Source organism: Aplidium turbinatum, chromosome 2 (genome assembly GCF_918807975.1).
Source record: "Aplidium turbinatum chromosome 2, kaAplTurb1.1, whole genome shotgun sequence".
In the NCBI taxonomy this organism is placed as follows: Eukaryota; Metazoa; Chordata; class Ascidiacea; order Aplousobranchia; family Polyclinidae; genus Aplidium; species Aplidium turbinatum.
This window is the reverse complement of record NC_137473.1, coordinates 30381702-30393802: the sequence shown is the minus strand read 5'-3', so window position 1 is coordinate 30393802 and position 12101 is coordinate 30381702. Positions and strand designations below refer to the sequence as shown.

The following is a 12101-nucleotide window of genomic DNA, read 5'->3' as shown; positions in this document are numbered from 1 at the left end:
AAATTCCCACCATTCAGTTTTCCAAACACTGTAATATGTATGCAAAACCATGATTTCTTTGTAGGTACTTGGTCAGTTGCGGAAGTTATCTCATCGCTTCTAACAAAAAAAAGTCAAATCATATCGAACGCTCCCATCTCCCAGTAAAAAGTACTGCGTACGCCTCTAAATGTACCCTCAGTACGCGTCGTTCAATGGGTTGAGTAAGCTAACTAGCCTACGTCGTCTACGTAAAACTTTATATGCGACGTCAAGTCAAGAGTGTTCACATTTTTTTGTTTTTAATACAAAATCTAGCCTATCTAAATGAGTAAACTAGTTGCTGAAAACTAAAAAAATATCGTCAATGAAAGCTGAGTAGCCTATGGTAGACTAATCTTACACAATATGACTTAGCCTGGTTATTATTAGTAAACAGGCGTATTTTCAATTCGTTTTAGTTCCAATTCGAAAAAAAATTTCGAATGCCCCCCTTGAGAAAATCCTGTGTAGGCCTACGCCACTGCCTGAAGGGTCGTTTGATTGGCACCAATTTCCACGTTAAAACAACAAGATAATTAATCTTCTATGCCAAAACTAATCTGCTTTTTATCTTACCTAAATGTAAACAACACAAAGCAAAAATAATTAGCTTCATTTGTCTGTATGCCTATCCTTTATAAGACTTTTTTATTCCATTTAAAGTGGGATTTGTTATAATTTGAAGTTTATTTAGATGTTTCATTTGTGTAGCTTTACAGAAAAGATTGTTTTTAGCCTACACGCTCAGGGATATCGCCTAGCCTTGGGTCTCGTCTAGGCTGAGCAGTGGGCTATTTTCATGTCTTGGTCATCATAGAAAGCATCATTTTTTTGTATTTGGCTTGTATAGCCTATTGCACGATAGCGCATTTTCAGACACGTAATTAAACGAAAGTGAACAAATTTATATACTTGGTGGTGCAGAATGCTGTGCTCTCATCACAAACAAAATAATTAACCCAGGATAGCAAGCATTTGAAAAAATTCATAATGAGTGAGCAACTTTTATTTTGGAAATGTAGCCTAATAAAATCAGAGCCTTTGAAAATGGTGCGATTGTTTTTTCTGTGTTTGTAAACAGATGAATTTACTCATGTTTACACATGAGCATTAACGTTCGAGCTGAAATCCAACAGCCTGCCTGTTATGAAGCTTTTTCTGATGGCGTAAACAATTGCGCATCCCGATGTATGAGGGGACGATATCAGCAGGGGACGATATCGGCAAGGGACGACATCGCCAAGGGCCGACACATCGGCGCATTCCATGCAGTGCATTTTAAGGAAATTTAAAAAAAGACCTTCTGAAAGTTAACTTCACAGGATTAGCGCATTGTGTAGTGTCCTTTTGATAGAACTTCCTCAACAACCACTTCGCGTCGGCAATCATCCATTACCACAACTTGCTGTTGAGAAGCATCTTAAGCAGCAGTTGTCAGCCTGAAGTTTTCAATTGGTTGTTGCAGCAGAAGCAGGGCAGAAGTATACCATTACCAAAGTCAAGTCAATCTATGTGATTAAACTGAAACCAGCAAATGAAATAGAGGAGTAGTTGGAGAGGGATTAAGTGGAGAATCTCAAAATGAGGGCTTAAATCGAAAATGCAATGTAAATTTTTGCAGACAGAAGCCAAAGACGTTTTATCAGTTATCATAACAAAACAAGCTAAAAGCACCTTTTTATTGAAAAGTTAGAGACAGAATTTTGTTACTGGAGAAAGTTAATGGAGACAAAATCTTGTCCCTTCTTTAGGTCGACCTCTGCTTTTTGAGGTGAAAATTACTTGCAAAAATCTCGTCCTATACTCGACTACTCGAGTGAGTATATACGGTAACTAAGTTATATTTGATGTATTACCTGATTTTAATATCTGTAGTTATAAGATGGAAATCAAAGAACCGTGTTAACTTTTTAAGTTAAACCATGGTTAAACTTAATTCTAAACAAAATCTTGTGTGTGAAAGACTTACCAGCGGAGCATATCCAGATGAATCGCGCAAATTTGGTGCACCACCCTTTTCAAGATAGGCCGCTACTGCTCTGAAGTCTCCATTGCATGCTGAAGACCAAGGTCCTCTCTCAAAATCCATTTCCTGCATTGTCTGAAATACTCCATCTACGCCTGCATGGCCTCTGCAGGCTCTTTCTCGATCCTTTGCACATTGCTTGAAACATACTTTCTCAGGGAACATTGCTACAATTCTAACCGTGACAGGAAGATTGCCCGTCTTTGAGCAAGAAATAGCTGCAAAAAAATCCAGCTGTGAGTCTGTATTGAACCATTGTTCCTCAAGTAGTCTAAACTTAGCACACTTGCAACCAGACTGGTGCGACGAGATTTAATTATCACGTCTTGACACTGATATTTGTCGTATTAAGCGAAATTCATGAAGTAGCCTACTTTAATCTGTAGCATTGTAGCAAGCTTGAAAGTGTACGGTACATTAGGTAATTTGCAGCAATAAAGGCACATCACATCATAAATTTATCATTTAGATATTGAAAGTAGCAACAACTTTCATGCGGGAATCACAAATATGGGGAAGGTTTAATTGATATTAGAAATTCACATCATTACTATTTTTGCTCATGTGTTAACCAAAGCGATCATACAGAAGGCAAATAATGAGAATACAATACATCCATAAAAAAAAATGGACGACTATAGTGACTCTGATTCCATGATAATATAAAAAGTGTAAAACAATTAAGAAGGGTGGCAACATAACAGTTCGTGTCATGTGCGTTGTGCATGGCAGATCAGCAAGTTTTCACTTCATAGTTAACAATAACAACATCAATTACAGAGATTTACAAAAGCATGTCGGTAAAGCCTAATGGGGGTTACTTTAAAAATTAAAAATATATGCATATTATATGATAGGCCACACTTCTAAAATATGACATTTTATCATTACTATCATATTTTGAAATAAGATTTCAAAGCCGGACATCTAAGTCTCGGTATTTTTTCGCATGGGAGGTGTATCCCCTCTTTCCATTTGAATACTTCTCGCATGCGCTAAACCTTCTTCATTTTTTAAGGCATTGATTAATTTCCAAATATTACGATGAGTACAACAAACAGATTTATTTAAAGAATTGTGAAAGGTCTCGACGCTATTATTGGTATGTGGCAATGAATTTTCAAAACGAATATAAACATTCCAACTAGTAATGGGGGATTGCGGGAGGTCCCTCCTCCTACTTTGTCGAGTTCCCCTTTCAATTCCTATATAGGTAAAATCAAAATAGGATAACAATTCAGGAGGGATTTCTCCATCATCGGAGAGTTCCTCAAAAGCTTCAATAACATCTTGAGTGGGAACAAACGCGAGAGCAGAAAAATAACGCATCTTCAAACTGAAGCTTTTATTATTATGGTATTCATGTGTTGCTCTTATGGCAGCAATTTTTCTGTAATGAGCTTAGCAAAAATGGAAGAAACAGCCATTATGAGTAGCACCAGGGAAGACTTGTTTTAAAGCTTCAAAGCTTTCTCAAAATCACTTGTCACATACTCTGGAGCATAATCAACCAGTTCCTTAATTTTGGCATAAACCGCTCTATATGTACCACGGTTTTATTTGGTAAAAGGTCAAATATTCGTGGAATTGTTGCATTAGTGATTTGAATATGAACAGTAAGAATTTGATTGTAAATGTCTGGAGCGATCCCATCGACCGCCCGGTTCTTGTACTTTTTGAGATCTTCGAGCCCTTCATCTGATGCAAACATTAATATTCTACTAGCATCATGTACTCCAGAATCGTATTGTAGAAATTTTGCACCTGAAGCAAGACTTTGGAATTGCAATGGAATATCATAACCGCTTCATACAGTTGGAACAGGTGGAAAATTGTTACGCTTGTAGGTAAACGTAAAGGAATTGAAAAGAGGTCTCAACACGAGTAGAGCTAGAATAGAACTAAGGACAAATCATTGTGTAGCTACCAAGAAGTCATGCTGCTGTAATTACCAACTACTCACAGCCACAGGGCGGCACGACGTAATCAAGTGCACGTGACCCGGTGCAATGCACTAGGTCACGTGCTTTTGTCTGAGCTGTCCGGTTGACAATGCTTTTGTCTCAAATTTCTAACATTTCTACTCATGTGATTTAAACTTGGCATTTGGGAAGTGCATATTCGTCTAGAGATGAAACACACTCAGAAACTAAGGCATGGCATGATTGGTGAGAAGAAACTACCTCATCTTTCAAAGCTTGTTTTGCTTCCACAATATCTTTACCTGATGAATGTGTATGTTCATTTACTTTTTTTAAATTTGAATATTGTCAATATACGAGTTCGTGTGTAATCTTGCTTTGCAACTTGTAGTTTTTTTTTACTGCACTCCCAATAAATCGTAGTAGGCTACCACTTTTATTCGTCTTATTCCAATGATACATAAATTGCAATTCATCTACGAATGTCTTTTCCGCGCTCACTTTTTATGACGGTCACCATTTTAGGGTGACAAAATTTGAGACAATAGTGGAATCTGAAAGAAGACTGTCCTCAAAACTCAGTGTAAAGCTGTATACTTTTGTCGGTAGGAGATAGAGAGTTGATATTTATATTCCCCAGAAGCATTTTTTTCATTTAGTTTGACATTTGCAATTTAAAACTTATCACGCCTTGTATCACAGCTGGGTCTAAGTTTAAACTATTACTTAGAGGAACAGTGGTTCAATACAGACTCACAGCTGGACTTTTTTCGAAGCTATTTCTTACTCAAAGACGGGCAATATTCCCACACGGGCAAGTTTCTGGCAAGCAATTATCCTATGGGCAATTTTCTTAGTGCCAATTCTAACATACCGGTACCGGTAACAAATTATAACATACTTTTTGCAATAAAACTTGTTCTTCCGCTGTAAAATTACAAAAAATAACACTAAAAACATAGCAATTAAATCTGTTTAATATTTTTGCATAAGATACAAATCGAAGATATGATCATTTCATAAACTACATAAAGCACAACAATCAATGACGTCAAAATACAGTATCATGCCAATTATCTGAGTGCGACAAAGTGCATATGATAAACAAACACATAAGGCTAATTGCTTAACACAGCCAGTGTTGCAGTGGCTCACATACAACTTCTTTGACACTTACCATTCAGCAAATAACTTGATTGTATAGAAATAACATGTTGAACTACTGTATTACAATCTTATTTCAGACAAAACTTTTTCCATTATAACCACACAAAAACGAAAAAGACAAAACAAACCAGACATATATATATCAATTAATGATCAAGATATAGAGCCTGCTGATAATAAAAACAATCAGAATTTACCAAAGACATTATCGGACTGTCGCAGAGTTAACACAGCGCTGAATCATGGAAACATGTTCTTTCTAGCCATCATTTAAAATTAAAACACAATGTGACATTAGTAGGGCCTGCAATAGTCAATAAAATCAGAACTTTTTAAGACCTTGTTTATCCATGAATCAAAGAATAAAGTTGTTTTCAGCACCTAAGGGACTGTTTCTAAGAAGTTTATAGGGCAAAATAAAGTCAAATTTTTTATTAATTTGTCAATTGTCAAATTATGGCTTTTGACAAACTTTTTGTATTTCTTGAGAGTAATTTTTGTCAAAATCTTCATGGAAGCATTGCAAATCAGGAACAACGACACAATCAACCATATTAACCCATAAAAGCAGGAAACATGTCACAATGCCCACTTGGATCAACAGTAACTTTTACCGCAAATTGTCCATTGTTTAAATTTATTGTTACATACGGTATATAATATAAGTATATAATTGTTATAAAACACTCCCTTCACAAACGTGTTCTTTTCGAAGATCAACAGTTTAGATTTTAGGAATAGCCTACTGACATTCTGTAATACAAAAATGACTAAGCAAGCTAAATCGTCTTCAGCAAAAGTTAGACAGATTTGTCGAAATTTTCCTATCGCCAAAAAACACGACGTACTTTTTATAATCCATAAAACAACTTGACTTTTCAACAAAATATTACGTTTGGGCCTAAAATCGACAAAATATTATGTTTGGGTAACTGGTATTAATTCAAGGAAGAACTGTGGCCTCGACAAATAAGCAATTTTGTTAGGTCAAAGGAAAGTCAAAATTTGATAAAAATAAAGTCAAAATTTTTTTTTAGGTCCAAATAAAAATGGCCCTAGACATTAGTATTAAAGTATTTATTTATCTCACACAAGATTGTCAAGACCGGTTCCAAAACAAAATTAAAGACACCCAGTAGAACACAAAGAGCAGCGATAAAAACGTAGGCAGAAAACAATTCAGCTTATTTACAGGTAGATTTGCTTGCATTATAGTACTGGAGCACTGCGAAAAAAAAGCATACGACAACAAAATCAATTATGTGGAGGAAATTTACATTGCTTTGCCTTTGGGGCACATTTCTACTTGATAAAGCTAGTAAAAACTATAATAATTTTTATCTCTCAACCTTATCATTACACGTTCGGTAAAAGCAGCATAAAAGCAATTTAAAACCTAATTTATAAGTAAATTATTACACCATTTAGTTAACATTGGCTATGCAACAAACAATAACATATAGCAGAGGTGGTCATCACGTCTGATTTTGCGCTAATGTGACAAAATTCCAAAAAAAGTGCATTTTTCAATGAATATTCTTGAGAAAAATTGTCGATCAACCCAGACAAATTACTTGGTTGGATAAATTCAATCCCGGCTATGGTAGGTATAAAAACAAAATACCTGTCTTACACGTCTATGGAACCATATTATGGTGTAACAAGTACGAACATCCAAGCTTAAAAATCAAAGTAGTCTAAAAAACAGATGTCTTAGCAAAGAGATAGCAGTAACTTTCCAGTTTGATTGTTGCTTGCATTGAAAGAGGAGGCTAGTTATTAACCTCAGTTGTTACATGCGTTTATTGTAGTTTAATCCTAGTCTAATCTATACCAATAAACTAACTTCTTCTTTTTTGTATGAACTTCTGGGACTGAAGGTCTATCCCTTTACCTCCAAAGTCTCACAATGTTCCCGGACTACAATGGAAGGCTAGAGACTCAGCCAGTCTTTGGTTTCATCGTTATTCCACCTTTATTAGAGCTTGCTCATTTTCTGCTTTACACACCACAACGAACACCTTATATATTCTACACTTAAAAGTCCTTCAAACTAAACGATAGTGCTAAATCAAATAAATGCTAAATGGTACAATCATCAATGATGTGATCTGCGATCTGTTCCTCAGCACCACATTCACAAGAAAAGGTCATTCCCCACTGGTGCATGGTTAAGCAGAAAAGCCCGATATCCGTTCGAAGAAGTTCTAGGCACATCCACGCCTATGGGGTACCGGTAGGGGTAAATTAACTGAAACTTAAATAATATATACTGATCAGAGCGGACAATGGTAAATGTATGATAAATATGAATGCATTTACAGAAAAGGTATTACAGGAAAAAAGTTCATTAGTGACTGGTTGATCGCTACTCGCTAGTAATTAAAAAAATTTCTAGTTGATTGCAGTCGATAAAAAGTTGGCCACTTCTGACATATATAATATATATGACAAGAGTTGTAGTTATATACCAAAGCCGCCACTCACTTCTAAGCAGGTACCATTTATATATGAGCTTTCATTAGAAGCCAAAAACAAGCAAGCGTTGGGTCTGCTACTATTCGGCGAGTCCGATTCGGCGAGTCCGATTCGACTAGTCCGATTCGGCGAGTTCCCTATTCGGCGAGAGCCTTTTTCGGCGAGTGCCCTATTCGGCGAGTTTTTGAAATTTGTGAAAGGAAATTATCGGATACCGTAGCCTAATTACAATTGCCGTTTTTACATCGTTTTAACGTCGCTAAACGTTGAAATCGTGCAGAAAGGAATAAAAATTAAATGTTTAAACTATTAAATTACAATTCGTCATGTCAGTTTAGTTGTTTTTATTTCTGACCATCATATGAAAAACAATACACGTCAACATAGCAAAGGGGTAGAAAAAGGTAGAAGCGACAAAACACGAACGTTGAAACGTGCTTGTGACCGAAGTAAGTTATTGAGTTGAAAGAAACATACGCACCGACTTCCGGGGGGCGGCGCCCCCCGTAAATTTATGGTTGAAGGGCAACAAAAATGGTGATGACAAGTGGTGTTTCAAAGATAAAACACTTCGTGAAAGAGATTTAGATAATTTAAACGGACTTAAAGAATGCCGAAAGCAAGAAAAGCCTACGTTGCTCTTGCCCGCAAAACAGCAGCTGATCGCATGGCTTTCTCATACGGTATGGAAGTTTCAAAGTAGATGGTAGAGTAACTTGCACTGCTGGAATAGTCACGTAACTATTCACTGCAATATTAAGTAAACCAGCTAAATTAGACGCGCTATTTTCAACGAGGTCTTCCCGCTGTGAGACAATTATGATTCAACAGAACGCATTGTTTTCTTCGCAATGTGTGAGAATTAAATCGAAAACCGATAAAAGAAAAGGTGTTTAATGGTCTTGGTCGCAGATATTGCCTGCATTAACGACGTCTCTTACCGCTATTATCACCTAGCTAACCTGACATCATTGTTTTATGCGACCGCTAAGGTTTGACATCGACTTCAACGATCATGGAATGTTACGTTATAATAAGAACGATTATATCCTACACGCAAAAATAAAAAAATTGATCTCCTCTTTCTGTTTTGTCTCGTGAGCTTTGCATATTGCTCAACAAGTGCATAAAGTTTAGAATTGACAAGAAATCATTGAATTTGAAAATTAAGTTTAAATCACTGCAAATAAACGTATTCAAAAGTTTTACTTAGGCCGACGCGATTTCACACTCCGTAATCTACGTCGACAATGATTTTTAGTGCGTTCATTTTGAAAATTGCCGAGCTGGAGACAACAGCTTGTCCCGTGTTAGTTGAACTTGTCTTTTTGAGGTGAAAATCACGTGGGAACATCTCGACCTTTACTCGAGTATAGCCTACTGTATTCAATAAAAGACTATAAAGACTTTCGATAAAAAACAGAAGAGAAAACACTTCGCCGTTGTCAACGCTTTGAAAGTAATTAGCGAAACGAGGTTAATAAAACTGATAGCAGGTTTTCACTCTGCTTGAGATCATGATTTTTGCGTTTTATTTCGATAACTTCACTGTCTTGATCGTTGTTATTCACTCGCACGAAAAGGAAATGAATCGGCTTGTTTTCCAACAGTTCCAATTATGAGCTAACAATTTCAAAAATTTTACGACTAGGCGTACTGCATGCGTAAAACTAATCCTTTCAAGCAGCGCTTCTAATAAATACGGTTTGGGACCTATTTGTTAATATAAACAAGACACTAAGCTTAATTAAAGACTATTTTAATTGAGTAAAATAGCGTTATGGTTATGACGTCATCACCTTTCTCGCCCCCCAAGGTTTTTTGAAAAGTCGGCGCCTATGGAAAGAAATTTGGCACGGTCGCAACACCTTCAGAAAAATTTAAGATATGAAGGGAAAATAAAATAAAGAAAATGTTACAAAAAAAAATAAAATAAATTTTGTTTATGTCTATAAGTTAGTACTTTTGAATAGTTAAAATGATTAGTTTGGATCAACAAATGTGTGGCCTACAGCTTGGATTGAAAGGAAATTATCGGGTACCGTAGCCTAGTTATCTCGACCAGCAAAAATTTGTTCCAAGAACACAGTTCATTTTTACATTGTAGTAACAGAATGAAAAGGCTAACCAAATGTGTGGCCTATCGTGTTAACGTCGCTAAACGTTGAAATCGTGTAGAAAAGGGAGCTTTTGCTGACTAGGATACTTTGAAACTGAGAAACATTCACAGAAGCCTTTCGATTTGTTCCAAGAACCCAGTTAGCCTAACAGTTCATTTTTACATTGTAGTAACAAAATAAAAAGGCTAACCAAATGTGTGGCTTACTGTAGGCCGCCTACAGCTTGGATTGAAAGGAAATTATCGGGTGCCGTAGCCCAGTTATCCCGACCAGCAAAAATTCACAGAAGCCTTTCGAATTGTTCCAAGAACCCATTTAGCATAACATTTCATTTGTACATTGATTCAACGTCTGAATACATTATCTTAAAAATGCAACGTATCGTAGGGCTTCTGTGAATGTTTTTCAGTTTCAACGTATCCTAGTCAGCAAAGTTCTCTTTTCTACACGATTTCAACGTTTAGCGACGTTAAAACGATAGGCCACACATTTGGTTAGCCTTTTTATTCTGTTACTACAATGTAAAAATGAACTGTTAGGCTAACTGGGTTCTAGGAACAAATTTTTGCTAGTCGGGATAACTAGGCTACGGTACCCGATAATTTCCTTTCAATCTAAGCTGTGGGTCACACATTTGTTGATCCAAACTAATCATTTTAACTATTCAAAAGTACTAACTTATAGACATAAACATGATGTTTTTTGTAACATTGTTTGGTTTATTTTCCCTTCATATCTTAAATTTTTCTGAAGGTGTTGCGACCGTGCCAAATTTCTTTCAACTCAATAACTTACTTCGGTCACAAGCACGTTTTAACTTCGCGTTTTGTCGCTTCTACCTTTTTCTCGACCTTTGCTATGTTGACGTGTATTGGTTTTGATATGATGGTCAAAAATAAAAACAACTGAACTGACATGACGAATTTTAATTTAATAGTTCAAACATTTTATTTTTATTCCTTTCTGCACGATTTCAACGTTTAGCGACGTCAAAACGATGTAAAAACGGCAATTGTAGTTAGGCTACGGTACCCGATAATTTCATTTTAAAAATTTCAAAAACTCGCCGAATAGGGCACTCGCCGAAAAAGGCTCTCGCCGAATAGGGAACTCGCCGAATCGGACTAGTCGAATCGGACTCGCCGAATCGGACTCGCCGAAACGGGCCATTCCGCAAGCGTTAGCAACCTCTTCAGCCTTTCCTAAGCGCTTCATGGGATGAGAGCGAATGAAAGATTTTAGTCTTCTAGAATTTGCTGCAGAATCAACCAGCGGTGTTTCAATATAACTTGGCAGTAATGCATTGCATCTCACACCATGTTTTCCCAATTCAGCACAAACAGATTTTGTCAACCCAACAACACCACTTTTTGACGCAGCATAATGAGCACCTCCAGGCATTCCTAACTTTCCAGCAATACTTGAAAGGTTTACAATGCTTGAATCAAGTTGTTTACCATCCAAATTATTCTCTTTGAGATGTTGAAGAAAAGCTTGAAGAAAAAGAAAAGTTCCATTGAGGTTGACATTCATCATGTGTTTAAATTGGGCCTCAGTCATTATCAATACATTCGATTCCTCGGCAATTCCTGCAGAATTAACTAAAATAGTTGCAGGCTTTCCAAAGTACTCTGCAGTAGCAATCATCACCTTCACAGCAAAATCTTTCTGAGTAACATCGCCTTGCATGAAATAGCATGTTTTACCACCATGGCTAAGACAAATGTCATTGCATGCTTTAGTTAAAGCATCCAGATTAAAATCAATCATCATGACCTTTGAACCTTCTTTTGCAAACCTTTTGGACACAGCTAGTCCAATCCCACTAGCAGCTCCCGTGACAATTGACACTTTTCCTGAAAGCGCAGACATAATTTAGTTGTACAAGAACGTAGAAAAGTAAAAACTTACACCTGAAATATAAGATTAATTATATCTAATGCAACCAGCGGTGCAACTAGAAAAAATCAAAGGGGGTCGGCAACAAGAGAGAAAACTAACAATTATTTGTAGAAGTGGATATATCACAGTTAGTTTGTTAGAATATTAGCCTAGTGTAAACTGACCGTGCAATGATCCAATTCTGTGCGTGCAAAGCGACCTTTTTTGCTCTGTCTGCGCTTGCTACTCACTCCCAAAAAAGTTTCCTGCACTTTCGAAAGTAGGCAGCAAATTGTTTGCTCTCCAGACCCACCTTTTAAACAGTAATCCACACAAGCTTAGGGACTGGATACACGTCAAGTTTGACAAGATTGTAAAGAAAATTTAATTGCCGTTTTTTTGATACCAAAAAAAAAAAAATGGTTTAAGAATGTGTGAAGTTGCGACTATATGAAGATTACAAATCAGACTAACCTAAAGCCAGCT

At 36.6% G+C, this 12101-nt stretch overlaps 2 protein-coding genes across 5 annotated transcripts in view; both read right to left on the bottom strand.

Moving 5' to 3' along the window:
* The window catches only part of LOC145765259 (uncharacterized), a 40880-nt gene extending 38620 nt beyond the window's left edge, over positions 1-2260 (bottom strand). For all 4 annotated transcript variants that reach the window (XM_082577055.1, XM_082577053.1, XM_082577054.1 and 1 more), the window contains exon 1: positions 1991-2260. In XM_082577055.1, coding sequence (XP_082433181.1) covers positions 1991-2212 — 222 coding nt within the window. In that variant the 5' untranslated portion in view covers positions 2213-2260. The remainder of the gene's footprint in view (positions 1-1990) is intronic.
* A 1880-nt stretch (positions 2261-4140) lies between these two features.
* Positions 4141-11606, bottom strand: LOC145788496 ((3R)-3-hydroxyacyl-CoA dehydrogenase-like). The gene is made up of 2 exons (XM_082600257.1): positions 10892-11606; positions 4141-4271 (listed from the first exon to the last, which is right to left on the bottom strand). Exons 1-2 carry the CDS (start codon positions 11604-11606, stop codon positions 4141-4143), a joined length of 846 nt encoding a protein of 281 aa, XP_082456383.1.
* Positions 11607-12101: the final 495 nt, after the last annotated feature.

Excerpts from the sequence above, each read along its gene's own strand:
- LOC145788496 (XM_082600257.1), bottom strand. The coding sequence starts at position 11,606 with ATGTCTGCGCTTTCAGGAAAAGTGTCAATTGTCACGGGAGCTGCTAGT. Across the intron at positions 4,272-10,891 it reads TTGCGGAATGGCCCGTTTCG|GTAAAGATATTGTGGAAGCA; the intron begins GCGAGTCCGATT and ends CACATTCATCAG.